This window comes from Lathamus discolor, chromosome 11, assembly GCF_037157495.1.
Source record: "Lathamus discolor isolate bLatDis1 chromosome 11, bLatDis1.hap1, whole genome shotgun sequence".
NCBI classification, from domain to species: Eukaryota; Metazoa; Chordata; class Aves; order Psittaciformes; family Psittacidae; genus Lathamus; species Lathamus discolor.
Genome location: NC_088894.1, coordinates 4,023,827 through 4,042,080, shown reverse-complemented (window position 1 = coordinate 4,042,080; position 18,254 = coordinate 4,023,827). Strand labels below are relative to the sequence as shown.

General features: G+C 53.1%; 1 protein-coding gene across 12 annotated transcripts in view; it reads right to left on the bottom strand.

The window, feature by feature from the left end:
* Positions 1-143: 143 nt before the first annotated feature.
* LOC136020699 (chromodomain-helicase-DNA-binding protein 6-like) overlaps positions 144-18,254 on the bottom strand; it is a 69,771-nt gene continuing 51,660 nt past the window's right edge. For 7 of the 12 annotated variants that reach the window (XM_065692022.1, XM_065692024.1, XM_065692026.1 and 4 more), the window contains 14 exons: positions 17,448-17,551; positions 16,674-16,803; positions 16,367-16,427; positions 15,623-15,680; positions 14,774-14,993; positions 13,531-13,739; positions 11,654-13,219; positions 10,952-11,100; positions 10,474-10,680; positions 9,359-9,805; positions 8,514-8,705; positions 6,781-6,900; positions 5,635-5,739; positions 144-3,715 (listed from right to left, as the gene is read on the bottom strand). In XM_065692022.1, coding sequence (XP_065548094.1) covers positions 2,825-3,715; positions 5,635-5,739; positions 6,781-6,900; positions 8,514-8,705; positions 9,359-9,805; positions 10,474-10,680; positions 10,952-11,100; positions 11,654-13,219; positions 13,531-13,739; positions 14,774-14,993; positions 15,623-15,680; positions 16,367-16,427; positions 16,674-16,803; positions 17,448-17,551 — 4,459 coding nt within the window. In that variant the 3' untranslated portion in view covers positions 144-2,824. The remainder of the gene's footprint in view (positions 3,716-5,634; positions 5,740-6,780; positions 6,901-8,513; positions 8,706-9,358; positions 9,806-10,473; positions 10,681-10,951; positions 11,101-11,653; positions 13,220-13,530; positions 13,740-14,773; positions 14,994-15,622; positions 15,681-16,366; positions 16,428-16,673; positions 16,804-17,447; positions 17,552-18,254) is intronic. The other 5 variants (XM_065692030.1, XM_065692025.1, XM_065692018.1 and 2 more) reach the window with 4 other exon arrangements.

The following is an 18,254-nucleotide window of genomic DNA, read 5'->3' as shown; positions in this document are numbered from 1 at the left end:
GGAAAGCCATGAGCCGGCTGCGAGCAGCCCTTCCCTGGAGCAACGCACACCTCACGTGCACGAGAAGGGAAGAATTCCACTGGGTTCAACAGCTGCTCAATGGATTCGTGCTGAGAAAAAGGCAAGTCACGTTTATCACTGAGTCGGGTGAATTAAACATTCACATATATTTGCTGGAAAAAAGATTATATACATCTGTAGCAAGGCTCTGCCAAGTCTGAAAGATAAGCATCATCTAGTCACTAAATTAAAAAAATAAAAATCTGACTTTTAAACCTTGGGTTTTTTTCTCTTTTTATCCATGTTCAAGAGCACAGACAGTTTATTTTGTTAGCACATTTGGTGAAGGATGTTATGTTTTGTGTGAGTTAGCCATGAAAACCAGTGAGGATTTGGCATTTGGTTTTGGAAATGATGGAAAAGAAGAAGAAGCCACTTACGCCTTACAGTCTAAATAATCCACAGAGTATATCAGGTTGCGAAAGGGTCACAAAGCAGCAGTCAAAGAGAAGCCTGAACACCCAGAGACGTAGCATACATGTCTGATAAGGAAGAACAAGGTATAGAGCATGCTGGCTAATTAAATAAATGTCACTTTAAACCCTGTTCCTTAACGTGTGTAACCCTGGGAAAACCATCCCGTAACAAGAAATGGACTCGCTGTATCCATTCACAGTAAGGCTTTGAAGATATATGAAGTTTTATAGCATTTGTATTTTAAGGATTTAGGGCAAGTACATGTTCTTCTACTGAATAAAAAGAAAGTTAGTACTTAAAAGGTTCAAAAATATATCAATTGTGATTATTTTTTTTTTTACATAAATAAATTATATTGATTTTGGATTTAACAGCTGAAAAAACCCTTTCTGCTTCCACTGGAGGCAAAACTGAACAAAATGTTAGTTAAATAGAGATAGCAGCATTTCTAAGAAATCTGTCGATAGTGATACAGTATCTATGCTACAAGGATGTTATTAAATAGAACACATTTAATTATCGGGGGGGTGTGGGGGGGTTGCATTATGATTGGTTACATACTTAAAAGAAAATCATCCAATCCAGAAAACTGGGAATAAATTCCGTGAAAATAGAAACCAAATGCTTTTTAGACCATGGGTAACAGACTTCTTTGAGATGCTAATTTTAACATGTACATAATTTATAATCCCAAATGTATAAAAGACAATGACAAAAAGCATCATAAATAAATAATGCAAACTGAAATAGTTATGTCAAAACATTTGGACCATCTGATAAATTAGCAAAACTGTAACAGAAAATAAGTAAAAAATACAGTAAATTGTGACAACCAAGTGTGGAACCGATTACTAGCACGCTCCCAACTCCCTCACCAGCCTGCCTTTCACCTCACGCTGCACCACTGCGGCTTTGTTTCAAGTCTCAAACCATGAGCTGCAAATAGGAACAAGCCCAAGTGAAAGAAGAATTACACGAGGAGTGAAGGGGAAAGAGAAGTTGCTTGTGGCAGAGTCTCAGTACCCAGAGCTGCGGGGGGCTGACGGCATTAAAACCTGTCCGTTTAAAATGCAGACATAATCATTTGCCAGTGGAGGGGGGGGACGACTTGGAAATACTGTTCAACAGCAAACGGAATGGAAAGAAGAAGCCAAGGTCATCTCTTCACAGTCTAATGCTAGAAAAGAAGAAACTCGAGCTATGGAAGTCTCGGCAGTCCTTAGAGGACTCTCCACAGAGGAAAGCTGGCCTACGGCCTGCTCCTCGTCTGCTGAAGGGACGTTGCTTCTAGGGTAAGGAGTGGGAAATATAAAAACTCAAAAAGCCTCCACACCAACGTATATCTAATGTTCATATACGAGCATTAAAATCAGTGTGGCCTGTTCATGGCTGGAAAAAAAAACCACCTTTACAGCACTTCTAATGCCATAGATGAGAACTAACGCCATAGAGGAGAACTGAAGACGAGCAGAACGATGAAGAAACCGGTAGCTACAGGTACAGTAATCCCAAAAAAGTCATGCAAGATGTGCAAAACCTTTCCAGCTCAAGCTGAAAAGTTCTTGGAGCTCTCGAGGAAAGGGCAACTAAACTCCACTTAATGCAAAACCAAACTTTGGTTTTAAGAAGTACAAAAGAATGTCTAGGTCATTATTTTCACTCGCTGCAGTTTGTCTCCAAACCTTTGAGGTGGGGGCATGATAAAGAAATTAGATCACTACCAGTTATGCTTTTTTTTTTTTTCCTTTCAAAGAAATGAATATATGCATTTTCAATCATTAGTTATATACTTCTGTCTATACTACTATTCTAGTAACCATGATAAAATAGGGAAATACTTTAAATCAAAAAAATACACATTAGCACTTACTATAGCTGTGCTTTTTACCCCCAAATACAGGCTTTTTCGTTCAGTGTCGCTGTAGACAGAAATACCCTTGTCTGCGTGTAGACCAAGAGGCAAAGACTTTTCTTTTGCTGCTTTTTCTTCTCAAAGGAGTGAGCAATTTCAGGGCGGGGAGGGGGGGCTGTGTGTGACCGAGTACTGGATTTGCTATCGTCGGCTGGGATGAACGACTGGAAAAACAGAATGAGAATTCGGTGCCTCCCATACTAGCTAGACAACACTGTTTATCTAATAAAGTGGCAAGACCCTGCAACTATTAACATGTAGTATGTCACCAGAGGTTTCTTTTTTTCTGACAGGGAATTAGGTAGATAATATTACTCATGGAAACACAGGTTTATGAAGGCGGGGCGGGAGGGGAAGTAACAAAGAGTTTATGGGATAAGAAACTCACAAGCCACAATCTTTTTGTGTTTTTTTTTCATTGAGAAACAAAAAGTTCTAATTGGGATCGCGAGCCGCTTCGCGCTCCAGCTCCGCTGGTCCCTCCTGCTCCTTCTCTGCCGAGGACGGTGGTGTCTGCTCCGTACAGTTTTGACTGTTTGCAGCTTCCTTCTCCGGCAGTGGGACAGTCTCTGGCTCTGGGTTTGCCGTCTCCCCTTTCGCTTTCTTTCTCTTCCGCTTCTGGCTTTCCAGGTTGGCTGCCTCCGAGTGCCTGGTCTGCTGTATGCCGGGCAGCGCCATGCCGATGCCAGGGGAAAGAAACATCGAGGGATAGATCAGTCCAGGAGACATCCCTGGGATAAGGAACGGGTTAAAAGCTACAGGACTACTGGTAGTTATTGCGGATTCTGTCTGATTAGAAAACGAACTAGGACCAGGCTTCTCTTCCGAGAGAGTTTCTTTTTTCACATCCTGGCTACCCGGTTTATCCTCAGACGCTTTCTCTGCGTTGGCTGTACCACTTTTCGTTGTGCTTGTTAACGAAGTCGGAGCAGTCGCAGTACAAGTAGTTGTCATGGGGGGGTTGAGGAGTCCTCCAACGCCAAACATCTGGGGCACGGTAGCCATGCCCGGCAGCATCATGGGCAACATACTCAGGGTGCTCTTCACGTCCTCACCGGCAGGCACTGCTGCAAATCCAGCAGGAAACCCAACCAGCCCAGTCAGGGGGATCCCTTGCATGTTTCTCATGTTCTGAAGTCCTACCAGATCCATCCCAGCAATCAGTCCGTTCATGAACAGTGGTCCCATTCCAGAGGAAGAATCTGCTACAACGCCAGGGCCTTTAATGAGGTCGCTTCGGGGCCTTCTCCCCCTGCGGCGGGGCCCCGTGTCCCGGAGCACAGGCTCGGTCAGGATGCGATTGAACTTGCTTTCCGGCAAGTAGCCCTGAGAACGAAACACACACAATAGAAAAGACCTGACGGTTATTACGGCATCAAAGGAAGCCTGGTTTCTCTGTGCTTGCATCTGCACCCCAGATGGTGTCAGCACAGAAGTATTTGCCTACATGACATGGAGTTTGAGAGGCACGCACAACTTTTCCCCAAGGGATGCTGCCAAATGCTGCAGAACACCCTCACTCTGCCCTGGTGTGATACTGCAGCGTTAAAGTGCACAGGGAGGAAAGGAGGAAGCACATTTCTACCCTGTATTTTCACCCGAGCCCCCAGCATCAGCTGCTCACAGCACGAGAAATGCCGGGGCAGCTTAGCTCCCTTCCCAGCTTTAATCAGGGCTTCAGCAACAGGTCGACAATCCCGTCTTTTAGATGTGAAGGGCCAAATTTTCAATGCTCTGCAGGACAGCAAAGCTGCATGGGATGACTCGCAGAGAGGGGGCATGCTGTCTGAGGAGGTCCCAGCCAGAGCTTGCCTGAGACACCAGGAAGGTTATTCTGAGCATTCAGACACAGCAACAAAACCCAGCGGCCACAACCAGGCGAGACTGTCCAGTAACACAGAGCAGCTTAAAACTCCATTTTCAGCATTCTTATCACACACATTTAGACATTTCCCTTTGTGGCTCCCTTGAGTTTCAACACTGCCGCTCTCTGAGCCATTTCCAATAATAGATTTAGGTGGGGAAAGTAGTTCCCATTGACACCTGCAGTGCAGAGCCTTGAATTGGATGACCCTGCAGGCTGCACATCTACTGCCCAAAGAGGGAGAATCTTCTGCTCTGCTCCCACTGGCACATGGGAGAACCAGCATGGGGCCACCACTGTGCCTGGGCTCCATGGGGCAGCCAACCCCATGCTCCTGCCTGCCCAAGCACCCAGAGCAGCCGGATGTCCCTCTGCATGCATGTGCCGGGATGGATGCACACTGCACTCGCCAGAAGCAAAGTGCTGATGGGGCTCAGGGGTGCGAATGCTCACGGGCATGCAGCAGGTGCCCGGGGTGGTGGCCAGGCACACAGCTATTCCTATCGGCAAACAGACCATTCCCTGTGAATGAAGGTGAGGAAGAGCTGCCAGCTCACACAAGTCTGGCTGCCTGGATGTGGAGCTGCTCCCTGGGGAGTGGGACAGACCATGCCAAATCTCCAGCGCTAATTAAAAGTGATTTTGAGAGCAGTACAAACCTCTTAAGCCAATTGATTCCCCTTCCATCCCCCTGCAAAGGCATCACACAAACCACGGCAGCCACAAAACCAGAGAACACAGGGAAAAGTCTGGGTAAGGCCAGCCCGCAGGGTGGGGAAGGGAGATCCACCAACAGCCATGTGCCGGAGGGGACAGCTCTCCTCTTCCTCCTCTGCCACACACTGGGGCAGGGACTGGCGTGACAAACAGCGTGAATGAACGCGGCGAGGCTCAGCTCCATCCTGCCCCTCTCCCTGCCAATGCCTGAGCCTTCAGGCCTGGTGAGCAGGCCCAGGGCTGCACAGGCAGTTTGCAGGAGCTGGTGAAAAGCCTTTGCTGAGGGTAGTTTTGAAAATTTGACCCATGAGGATGTGTTTTGTCCACTCCCTGACATCCAGCACCCGAGGCGCAATACTGCTCCTGGGGCGTTTCTATTGCCCCTGCTATTGCTAAGCATCCCGAGCCTTTCCGGACAGCCACCCTGTGGTGCTGAGCCCCGTTCCCAGGGCGTTGAACCCCTGTTCTCCTCCATCCTCTGGCCACGCTGTTGAGCTGCGGCAAGTGCCCAACCTCCCTCTCTGCCACAAGAGTGGTCCCGGTGCTGCCGGCCCTGCAGCTCTCCCCTCCCAGCTCCCAGCTCCTCACTGGAGAAAGGTTGTGGGGATGGGGAGGGGAAAGAAAAGATGACATGTTACAGATTTCTCCAAAAGCTCTAACTTACTGAAAGCTTAACAATGTCAGCCCAGTCAGCTGCAACAGCATACTCCAAGTTTGCATCAAGCCACCTTGGCAATTCCTTCAATGCTGGTGCCGTGGCTCCCCCTAACTATAAAACACAGCACAAGGATGACCTCTATTGCAGAAAGAGTTATGTAAAATAACACAAGAAATATGATTACACTTCCCCTAGCTCCTTGCTTTGGGCTGCAATTTGGCTGGGGGAGAGGCTCTTCCTTTGCTACACATCTTTGCAGGACTCAGTATGCACCTGCTGCCTCCAGACACACTGTTCAAGGGAGAAAGGGCAAGTTCAGCCTCTGTGGCCCATCCCATCGTCCTCCCCATGAACAAGTGCTGGGGGCAGAGCTTCTCTAAAAGACAGGCTCAGAGCCAGACAAACCCACCCATTCACCCAGGTCTCCAACGGCCATAGTGGGCGTAACAGAGGGGAACACAGACATGGCTGAAACAGCCTCTTTCTGCCTCACTCTTTAGTTTTGGGTTTAGGTATGATTAACGTCACATCACCTTCTGACCTACTGCAGTCCTGGGTGTGTTTAAGAACTAAATATGAGGGAAAGTATCCCTGAACATCCCTTCTCATTCAGAGAGGTGAGCACCAGTGCACTGGGGAGTAAACGGCAGACAAGTAAATCCATGCTCTTTGCTCACTAAGCAAGAAAAAGCCCTTTAAACCCTTCACTTCCTGCATGTGCAGCCCTTGGGTGGGTATTGGTGTGCTCTGCCTGCACCTCGTAAGGAGGAACAAACCAAAGATATTTGCATGGCAATACTACAATTTGTGGTGTACTGCAGTGAATCCAAGGGGAACAATCAAATCTGCAACACAAAGCACCAGCCAGGGCTGTGCTGATGGTGGCTTTAAAGCCAAAGGCTGAATCCCTTTGCCATTGAGGGGTCTGTGTGCCCTGGCAAGGGTGAACGCTCAAGACTTCCCTTTACACAGAAAGTCACTTATTTTTCCGGTTTGTGTCCCCTTGGGCACACACATCACAGGACAGTGTAGCTCAGTGACGTGCTTGCCCTTTCCATAGGCTCCTCTGGATTAATCTCCCCCAGGTGAGCTCAGGGTGTGCTAAGCATTTCAAGTTACCAAGGGCAGAGCACAGAACAGGCCTTCGCTTACCCGCCGTCCGGTACCCTTATGTACCACAGGCACCCGCTCCTCTCCCGAGAGTGAGCTAATGTCCAATTTGCTGGGGTCCTTGCAGCGTTGCCTCCTCTGCTTGGGCTTGTCTGAAAAACTCTGGAGTGCAAACAAGACAGCGTTAATGAGACTGGATGGCTTAATGAGCCTGGGCGGCCACAAGCCCTGCAGGACTGCAGCATGGATGAGCTCCCAAGGGACAGAGGGTCCCTGCAGCCTTGGGCAGGAACAACGTGAGCGGCACAGGCTGGTCTCTGCCATGGGGCCAGCTCCCAAATGAGCACTATTGATTTTTGTACCTATAAAGGGGTTTTTGTGTACCCCACTTGAACTGCTCCAGCCCTTTCTAATTCCCCTCCAGTCCTACAACTGCCAATAGATGTATGTGCATCTGTAAACACAGCACTAACCACAGCGAGGAAAGAGAGAATAGTCTGTGTGTGCCATCTCGTGTCAGTCTGATACCTGCTCATCTGTTCTTTGTTCTACTCCTATTTCAGCTGTTCCCACAGCAGAGAGGCTGCACCATGTCTCTTTGGGATCAGAGCCCTTCAGGACCACAACGTACAGAGTTACAGCTGAGCTGTTGCACACCCACTGCCTACACTGAGTCCCAGCACCAACATGCCTGCGGGAATGAGGCATTATAATGAACTACTGCAGGCTCTCATTCCTGAGAGTCAAAGAAAAGCCCCCCGAGCGAGGTCTGTCCTTTAACAAGCTGAGCTGCTGCAGTACCCCAGAGCAACTTCCAATCAATCCCACCTGGAGAGAGGACACTGAGGGCTTGCTGGGGACAAGAGGTTCACCAGTAGCACAGCCAGACTGGGCGAGCTTTACTAAGTCCCCACAGAAGTCAAGGATGATGGAAATGCACCACCACCATCTGACTCCTCCTTGCAGTGCTCCTGGGAGTCTGGCCTTGGGCACAGCGCTGCACGTGTCTCCAGTCTTTGAAAAGCAAGGGCCATCCTGCCCGAGCAAACACCGAGCTCCTCATCTCTTATCTCTAATGAGCTCCAAACCACTACAGCCTTGCATGTACTCCAAGCTTCAGGGAATCCCTGCCTCAGGCATACAATCCTCCAGGACCAAGATGAAGTCTTTTATGTATTACTACAGTTTTACAGCGTGTACTCTGCCTACCACATGGTCTAATAGGCTAAATAAGCTGAAACCTGGAGCAAACCAACCTCTGAAATCAAGAGGCAGATGCTTATGAAACAGTAAGAAGAACCAGACAGACTTTGCACCCCACTTTCTTACAGCACCCACATCCATGCGACCTTTGCAGCCAGCAACACAGCCACTCAGTCCAGTTTTTAATATGAAGAAGTTTCCTTTTGTCTGGGAACCTTATTTAATACAACAGCACTGCCTAAAATGACCCCAGGGCAGAGGGAGCAACACCGACAGACCTTGAGCATCCCAAATCCCTCTTCCCATTTCTCTTCCCATTCTTGGCACGTCTGGAAGACACTGTGTGTTGGGCAGATGGATGCACTGGAGGTGGAAAACGGACCCTTGGGCAGGAGAATGCAGCTCAGCAAGTGCCTTTCACTGCAGTGCAGTCCTGCAGACAGCCCCAATGAACACCACGAGCCACGGTATAGGGAAAAAGCCCTGAACTTAGGACAACCACAGAAGAGCTAACGCACAGGGCAGCACACAGGACAGACACACACACACGTGCCACCGAGGGCCACCCTTACTGTGCCAAAGCCAGGAACTTCGAGTGTGTAGTCGGACTGCTGACGGAGCCAGTCGAGGAGACTCTTATTCGGGACAGCCTTCTCTGCTTGGCTGCCTGCAGCTGGGACCGGCTGTGGAGTTGAGGTAGCAGCAATCGGCCCATCGGGGAGGGGACTGTTCTGAGGGGGCTGCGGCTGGTCTTCCTGAACATCCTGGTGTGGAGGGAAAGCAGAGGGAGCCCATCAGCAGCATGTGGTGATGCGCACAGACCCAGTAAGAAGAGATCTGCTCCTGTCACGTAGATTAATCCACGTATTCCCCAGCGCCTGTTCCTTAAATCGTCACCACCACATTACACTTGTGCTCTCTCCCCAGCACTGGTGGCATGAAAGGCAAAGAGAACTGGGAGATGCTTCTGAACTCACCTTGAAACACCCTAATCACCAGGAAGACCAACCAGATCACTTCTAAAATTGGTCTAGAGGGACTGGTCTTGCACCCAGAGCCCCATTCTTCTTTGAGCAGATCCCAGGGTAGAAGGCGAAAGGATACAGCAGGCTCTTGGCCATAGGTCCAATGCAGTCAAGGACCCTTCCTCATGTTCTCTAACCCTAGACACTCCCTGAAGTGGGGCAGCTGCTTTTGGTAACGCTTAGCAGGACTCAAACACTCCAGAGTGCTGCAAGGCAGAAGGAAAACTTCCCTTCCTCCCTGAACTGATATCTGCTCCTGCCTGCTCCAGCACAAGCCAAGCTGTCCTGGAGGAAGTCCTGCACTGTTGTGGGCAGCAGAGCTTGTAGGGGAGAGCTGGACTATGAGACAAATGGTGCTGAATCCACGTGAGAAGGGGGGAGCATCAACCCACCTGCAGCCTGGTTGGAAGAGGCCTCTCCTTCAAGAAGATGAGGTCCATCCCTTCTACATTTTTTCTCCTGCCCCGTCTCCTCCTCATGGCAGCATCGTCTCTCCGGAGGCTGCCATTCACTATTTGTCCCGTGACAGGGTGGATTAACCCTGCCTGGAGGATGCCAGACAAGTCCATGCCCAGGGAGCCCTGAAGAGTGTTCACAGTCCCCAGCTTGGTCATATTTGTATTCAGGGGGAAAGGAGAGGAGTTCCCCGGGGACCCATCAGAGGCTCTGGACAAGTCCACTGCTGTGTCACGCCAGCCATTCAGCACAATGGGTGGATGAACATGGGTTGCTGCCAGCTGCTCCAAGCTCCTCTGTTTGGCATCTCTCTCCATCTCAAATTCATAGGGCCTCCTGTGCTTCCGCTCGTCCTTTGCAAAGGCAGGGGTCAGGAAACCTTCCTGTGTGTATCAAAGCCACAAAGATGGTTACAGCTGCTCACACACTGCCCAGGGACCACAGCTCTTAAATCAACACTGAGCTAAGCCAGGCTCTTCTGCCTCTGCAGAAACCCTGAAGGATGCCCTTTCCCTGGGCACATCGACCTCTCTTTCCCTGTGTGGGGATGGTGCAGGAGCACCCTCACACTTTGACCCCCCAAGGTGCTGGAATCCTGGGTGCTCCACCAGCTGCTGGACAACCAGGCTGGGTTCCAGGCCAGCAGCTTCTCTTTTCACTGTTTCCAACAGCGAGAGGAGATGGGAGCTGGTGATTAATGTGGCAGTGCCTTCTTGTGCACCCAGTGTTTTGGGACACCAGGGCAGTGTCTCCTTTTTTCCCTGATCATGCTCTGGCAGGTTCTGGCACTGGCTCTGGAAGCACTTCCACAGCTGCAGAACAGCTGCCTTCCCAGGAGGGAAGCAGGGCTCACGGGAGGCTGAGAGCACAGGAAGCTCACCAGGAGCTCTCAGTGAAGAGGACCAAGTGGCTCAAGCCATGTGTTACACACCGCAAGTGGCACCAAAAGGCAGTGAGAACCCAGATCCCTCTTTGAAAACTCTTGAGCATTTCTAGGCAATTCTTCACCCCAGAGTCCCAAGCCTGTCCCTGCCCAAGGGCCCCCCCATACCTTTTGTACCTGTGAGATTAACACCCCATTATTGAAGCTGGGGTCAGAGGCTTCTGATTCAGCAAAGCTGTTCCTGCTGCCAGCATTGCTGGGTACCGCTGGAGCCGTCAGCAGGGTTGGTGTCTCAAACTGCTGGCTGGAGGAAGGCCACTTGCCCTTCAGGATGGCATGGCAGATGTTGTCTATGCGGTTGATGATCACACGGTCCTGCAAACAGAATTGGATGGTGTCCGGCTGGGATCTGAATGAGTGACTCAGGATTAAAGACAAACCCAGCCAACGTGACCTCAGCCTGGCAGGGAACTGCTTTGGGGAAGGCATGTCCCAAATGGGTTCTTGGGAAGAGCACCCCTGTTAGAGCATCCATGGGGAGACATATGTGGAGGACCAGGAGGCAGAGCTGGAGGTGTGTGAGCTACTGCTGGCCAGGATCACGCAGTAACACTTGCAATACACACAGCGCTGATTTTAAACTCACTTTAGGCCACTCGGAGAATGAGTAAAGTGTCTTCTCCTGCAGCAGCTGGGCTATGGTTGGTGCCCGGGCATCCTGAAGGTCATCGATCTCTCCGGGCAGGACAGAAGCAGAACTCTTGCTCTCTTCCTCCATGTACTTCTCTGCACCATCTGAAGGACCAACAGAAAACAGAGCCCATCACCACGCTGCCTCTCTTGCCCTACTGAGGCAAGAGCAACTCTACACCCCTTCCCACCCCAGCACCCAGCTGGCTCCACAAGGGTCCCTTTTCCCAGCCAGCCACCAAGAAACGCATCAGCCCTGGGTCATGGCAGGCAGCCCACACTGCTCAGGAAGGGCACACATTCTGCTGGGCTGAGCCCGGGGGACTCTGCTGCAGTGGCCACCATCCCTGAGCATCCCCATACCACAGGCTCCCGCAAGCAGCTTTCTTTTCTGAAAGCAAGTGCTTTCAGGCACTGTCCTGTGCCAGGAAGGGAAGGGTGTCCTGCACTCCATGGGATGCTCACGGCAGAGGGGCTGCTGGGGCTAGCAGTGGGTGGTTCTGCAAACACAGCCACAACCCTTTGTTCCCCAGTCACACCAGCTAGAGTGAGCCCCTGGGGGCTCAGCATCCCCAGGGCTGTGGCTCTGCCAGGAGGTCAGCAGGTCCCTCCCACCCCAGGGGTGACTGATAAACAGAGGGAGCTCTCAGGACCATACCTTGACTCTGGCTGCTGCTGGCTTTCTCCCTGTCATCCCTGTTCTCATGCTCTTCTTGCTTCACCCCGTGGGGCTCGGAGTGCAGGGCATCTCTGTAGCCTGCCTGCCCCTCAGCCCCTCGGCCCCAGGCTTCCCCCCCAGCACGGGGGTGCTCTGCCCCTGGGTGCCCCAGCAGTGGTGCAGGCAGGCTGAAAGCATGGCCATGAGCCTGTCCTGGTGAGTGCTGCAAGGTGCTCTCCTCATCCAAGCCATGGTCCTCCCGGCCCTCTGTCCCGGGCTCCCTCAGCCCTTCGGGTGTCCCCAGCTCCAGGGACTCTCTCTCGCCATTCACATCTTCTGGGCAAGTGTCCTCGGGTGTGCGGAGGCCAGAGCTCTGCTCCTCACCCCCCAGTTCACTGGCCTCAGGGTCACAGCCAGCCCTGGTTCTGGGAGCACTCAAGATTTCTACAGCATCTGCTGCTGCCTCAGAGTTGTCATCATCCTCCTCTTCCTCCTCATCTTCCTCACTGTGGCTCTGACTTGGCCCTGACTTTGCCTCCATTCCTTTCTCCTGCAGCAGATTGATGAACCTCTGCTCAGGAGGAACCTTGATTTCATAGTTATGAAGAGCGGGACTGTAGAGCCCCATGCTTATGACCCCTTCCATGGCAGCGTGCTCAGGCAGCACTGACGCAGGGCTGGTGAGGTCTCCCTTCTGCTGCAGGGCTTCACAGAGCTCTGCTGGGACTCTCTGTGAAGGGCCGCTTTCAGGGGTAGAAGGTGAAGGCTCGGCTTCCTCGTTCTGACTGTCCATTCGGTCACAGCCCACCTGCAAACCCTCTAGGAAGGGAGTCTCTCTCATGGCGTCAGCATCGCAGCTGGATGGATCCTCGTCCCCCTCCAGCTTGCCCTCAGAGAGTTTAGCAATGCTGCTTCCAACATCTGGGCAACTTGGGCTGTCTCGAGCAAGGGAGCTTTGCTCACTGTTACAGGCCTTCTCGTCGTACATCATGCACACCAACGAGTCCGGCAAAGAGCTCTCGTCATAGTTACTGGACATGATGTCCTGGACTTTAGACATGAAGGTTTCACAGTTTGCATCCGGTGGACTGCCCCCAGCCTGGGACATCGTGTTGTCTACAGCTTCCAGCTTGATCTGACTCTCGGCTTCATTCTCCAGGGACTCACAAGTCCGGTCCACCTGGCTGTACAGAGGGGAACTGTAGAGTTTGGAGTTAGTCTGGTAAAGGCAGCACAGGGTTTCTGGGGCTGGGAGCCCCGTTCTTTTGTTCTGGGCATAGTTCCTGTACGCATCTAAAAAAGACAGCTGGGGGTCATTCATGATGTAGTAGTCGGTGCGATTCAGGCCGTGCTTGGCAGTGCCGATGAGCAGGTCCCGGTCGTGTTTGCCACACTCCCACCACACAGGCAGGTAGAGGCTGGGCCTGCACAGCTTGAGCCGCTCGTGGAGCTGCGGACACTTGAGCACTTGCTCACGCACCTTCCGCAGCAGCTCGATGCGATACAGGGTCCTGGCAGCACGCTCCTCTGTGATGGGCTCCACGTAGATATCGGGGTCTGGGGGACCTACAGCACGATAGAAAAACCAAGGCCATGTTATACACATCGACGAGAGGTACTGAGAGCAAGGTGAAATGTTTGTAGTTGAGGCTTCTTTTCTCACTCTCAGCACCTTTCATTCATTTGCCACCAAATGGACATGTGGGTGTAAACTGCCCTGACTTTAGCAGCTGGACCACGAGCAGCACTCGACTGCCTCCAGCTGTCCCTGAAACTCCTCCCTTGCTCTCCTGCTCCCCAAGAGCAGTGGGACCATTTCTGACCCTATGGCCATGCGGACCTGTTACCCCTCCGCAGGCCATGCAGTTTCCACTCACCATCCTCTTTCCACAGTGGGAGACCACAGACATTCTTGCACATGGCCACGAAGCTGTAGAAGTACTTCTCCAGGCTTTCATCTGTCTTCTTCTCCAGACGAGAGATGGCTCGGAACTGAGTCCAGTCAAAGATCTTTTTCTCCTGGTCATAGATAACCCCAAAGGAGGAGACGGTGCGGTAGAAATCTGCCTGCTCCCTCCTGGTCCACCTGTGGGGCATGAAGGAGACATGAACACGACTGAAATACGCTCTGGTCCCAGTATGGGCAAGGCACCAGGCAGAGGCTCAGAGAGAAATATCTAGTTACTGCCCATCAGTTTTAGAGCATCTGCCAGGAGAAGCTCACTAGAAATTCGAAAGGAAGGTCCTGCAGACACAGCTCTCATCCAGAGGGAAACTGGGACTGGGGTTCATTGCTGTAAGGGTCGCGGTATCCACACTCTGCTGACCCCTGTGGACTCCTGGATGCCTGGGGTGGGTGCCAGCCCCTCCCCACTGAAGGAAAGCAACCATGCTGCTTTCAGGGGGGCTCAGTTACAGCGCTGTTAGAGCACAACTTTCACTCTGGTTTGGACCCTGTGAGCTTTCACCTCGTGCAAATCTCTCCAAGGAATGATGCAGGACAGAGATGGTTGAAGAGTATCCTGGGCAAATGCAGCCCTGGGGCAAACAGGCCACAGAGAACAGAGCAGGGTACAAACTGCAGGGCAAGAGCAGGAACAGGTCACGGCAGGGATAGGTGAGTGCCAGGAGGGTCCCACCATCTTTTCATTTACTGGGATGCAAACAGAATGAGAGCACAGCACCACCAGGATATGCCATGGGGCTCCCAAGGCCATGAGCAAGAGCCTAATTCAGCGGTGTGAGAGACATGAGGGTCAAAAAGGCTGCACACACAGGCTGTGACAGTGCTTGTGTGTCACCCCTCAGCCACGGTGTGTCCCAAGTGCACGACCCTGCTCAGCAGCACTGCTCTGCTGGGGCTGGAGGTGATCCCTGGCCCAGCAGATGCTGGATTTGATCCTGGTGAGCTGTCTCCTTGCTTCCTTTCACCATGTCACCAGTACCATGAAAGGTGATCCCCAGCTGGCCTGGCTCCTGGAGCCACCAGGCTCCCTTGTGCATGGGAACAGTGTTCCCTGCCCAGCAAGGACCCACATGCCAGCCATGGTGCCATCTACCTGGGCGCAAGGATTTCAGCTGGCCTCAATCAGCTTTGAAAAGGACATTCTGCTGCGTTACCTTTTCTGCATTTCTTTGTTCACAGAGTCCATCTCGGAGGCTCTCCGGAACATCTCGTCCTGCAGCCAGTATCCATGGTTACCAGGCATGAGCATCTCGGCACGCGGAGGCAGCTCTTTGCGGTTGCAGCGCTGGTAGACGGTGACAAGCCTCCGCAGTCTGGCTGTGAGAGCAGATGAGACAGGCCAGCAGGATCTGTCTGAGTCGGAGCCATCCTGGGCTTCAAACACCAGCAAGGACATTAGTATTTAATGCACACTCAAAGCCATGGGTTCCTGCATCCCTCCAGCCCGGCTCTGAGAGCACCCTCCTGCCTCTGCCCTCCCACAGGGGATGCCAAGAATCAGTCATAACTGGGGGAATGTAGTGACAGTCCCTGGGCCTCTGCACCCCAAAAGCTGCTGTCTCACAGCCTCACCATATCTCAGCTTCCTTCAGAGAGGCAGAGATCAGGGTAGGAATGACAGCTCCAGCCCAGGCTGTGCATGGGAGAGGACTGCAGATGCCTGCTCAGCAGCAGAGCCAGCCAGCCCATGACATCTTCCAGCACTGTCCACTGCAGAGACCAGCACGCTCATCTCACAAAGGCAACTCCATGGACAAGAGCAGGTGAATAGCTTCGGGTCACCCCTAACTGGCTTTGGCTGGGAACACCTATTCAGGAGCCAGGCTGCCCTGCCATAGACATGGGTCAGACATGACTCCACCTGCCCAGGTTAAGCTACCTCACCCATTATCACTAACACAGAGCAGTGTCCCCCCAGCCCAGCAGCGCCTGTCTCGGTGCCCCGGCTGTGCCGTGCCAGCCCTGGAAAGCCCTGCACGATGCTGCAGGAGACACAGCCTCACCTGCCGCTGGCTCGTCCCGCTTCTCACTGGCTTCACCCACCCCAGCGGCCACGATGTCCTGCAGAAGGAAACCATGAGAGAGGAATGCCAGCCCCGCACACAGCACCATGTACCCGCAGCCACCTGGGCTGAGGGTGACAGGACAGGCAGAGCTGCGTGTCCCGGGCCCTAGGGCTGCAGTTAGGCTGCCCTCAGCACACACAGGGGAGATGACAGCTCAAAGGAGCAGCTCTATCCATTTTATGCTTGGAGGGCAGGTCCACCACCGTGACACAGGCTGCAGAGCCACTGCCCAGGACAGTTAAAGTGCACAGCCTCCGCTGCTCAAATGAACTCCACACCCTCCTGTGCTGCCTTGTTCACTGCTCTTCCTCTCCCCCAGGGCCATTCCTTTTAGGACACCACCAACTCCTCTGCCAGGGCCCCATATGGCTCCTGAAGCTGAGTGTTGAGATCCAACCCCCTTTGCCATTTCCAGCCCTCAAACCCCCTCAGGTGCCCACAAGGGAGATGCTGCCCAGGTCTGCAGGAAACACACAGAGGCAACAACAGAAGCTGAGATGACACAGACTGCAGGGCAGAGCCCATGTATGGCACAGCAACGCCAGCACAGGGCAGGGTCAACTGCAGTGCTGGTTCCCCAGTGCCTCACAGCAGAACTGATGAAGCCAAGCCTGCAGCACAGGGCAGGAGGGAAGGCCTGGCAGCAGCAGATGTTCACTGATCACTGTGAATCCCACTCACCTCCTGCTTTGGCAGCCCTTCCAGCTTTTCTCCATTGCTCTCTTCCTTCTCCATGCAGCCCCTGGGTAAGAGAGTGAATTAGTCCCTGGCAGCAGCAGCAGCACACCTCTGGCTGTGCCAGTCATTGGCAGGAGGGAGGAGAGAAGTGGTGCTCATGTTTCATGCTCCCCCTGCTTTCTGCCCTGCCCGCTGTGCTCTGATGCAGCCTGCTTCCTTCCTCCTCCCTGCACGCAGCCCTCCCCACTGCCAGCACAGCCCCAGGAGTGACCCAGGAAGCCCCCAGGAGCTCTGCTCCATCCCTGCTCACCTTTCAGCAGTGTCGTGGGCCCCGTCGTTGACACCCTGCTCCGCAGAGAGCAGCTTCTCATCCGGCATTCCCACCTTCTCCAGGAAGCACAGCGCCGGGTCCGCCCGCATGGCGTTGTACCGCTCGTAACCTGCCAACCACCACGGGCCATCAGAAAGGAGAAAGACAGCACAAAGCCAGGTCTGAGCCTGGTTCAGGAGAACCTCCTGCTCTGTGGGACACAGCTCCGCATGTGGCTCTCACTCTCTGGGCTGCTGTGAAAGCAATTCTCACCCTCAGAAATTCAGAACACTTTCCCCAGAGCTGCTAATTGCTCCGCAGCCCCTGGGCAGCAGGCAAAGAGAAAGGTCAGCCTCTCCATCCCCCATTGCAGAGCAGTGCCTGGAGCTGTGCACAGCACCCAAAGCAGGTTGTAGCCAGGAACAAGCAGCCCCGTGGCTCCTGGAAGCCAAAGGGGGACTTCATGACAAGGCTGGGGATGCCAGGAGAGGCTCTGTGCCTTTCTCCTTGTCCTCACATGGCAACTGCATGCTGCTCCTGGAAAACCAGGAGTCTGCCATGAGACCAGACATGGCCATGCTGGGCACTGCAGTGTGCCTGCCCCACTACCCAAACAAGGCAGCTGCTGATGCCTGGGAGAGCTCCCATTGGCCCTGTGTGGCTGTGGTGTGTGGCCACAGCTCTGCCCCTTCACACTGATGTGATGTCCCCTCCAGGTGCTCCACTTGGGTCCCTCTCATGTACCAGCACCCACCGGACAAGCTGGGTACACACCGTGCTTGAAGACACCGATGAGCAGGGATTTATCAGCTTCAGCGTTCCACCAGTCCACTGGGATCTCCACGTAGTCAATGTCCGGCAGCAGCACATCCAGCTCCCTGCGGCAGACAAGGTATGAACAGCCCCCTATGAGCCTCACTGGAGCTCACTGGCCACTGCTGGGCAGGGGCAGCAGGAGACAGGAGCCATCACTTGCTGGCTGGCGGACAGCTAATGCAGGCAAGGCTGTCCTGGGGCCCCATATGGCCTGATGTGCACATCACATCTCCCTGGGGTCAGAGAGCTGCAGTCCTGGCTCCACCACCACTCACTGCTATCCCCATCCTCTCTCTGCTGAGATAGGGATGCTGCACAGCCCCTCTCCTCTCCCTTCCCACCAAAGCAACACCAAAAGACTGGAGATCCTGTCTGATGTCAACAGCATCTCTTGGGGGAAACCACTTCAAACCCTCGGCCCCAGAGGAACAGCATGTCTGGTGGGGTGGGCTGCGATGTCCCCTCCACAGACTGGTGACAAGGGACCTGTGCTGGGGAAGGCAGCAGCCCCTGCTCTAGTAAATTAAGGCCAGCATATCACACTTCTCTCCAAAGCACTGAGAACTGAGTCTTTGCAGGAAGGACAAGAGCAGGCAGGCTGCAGATTCAGTGGCATTAACAGAACCTGTTGGCCCCTTGTCCTCAGTGCTGGGAAGGGACTGCAGGCCACAGCGATGGGGTAATCTCTGCTCCGAGGCCTGTTCGTGGCAGCCCTGTTGAGGTCCCTGCTCAGGCAGAGCTGCCCTCTAAGGATGAAGCTTTGCC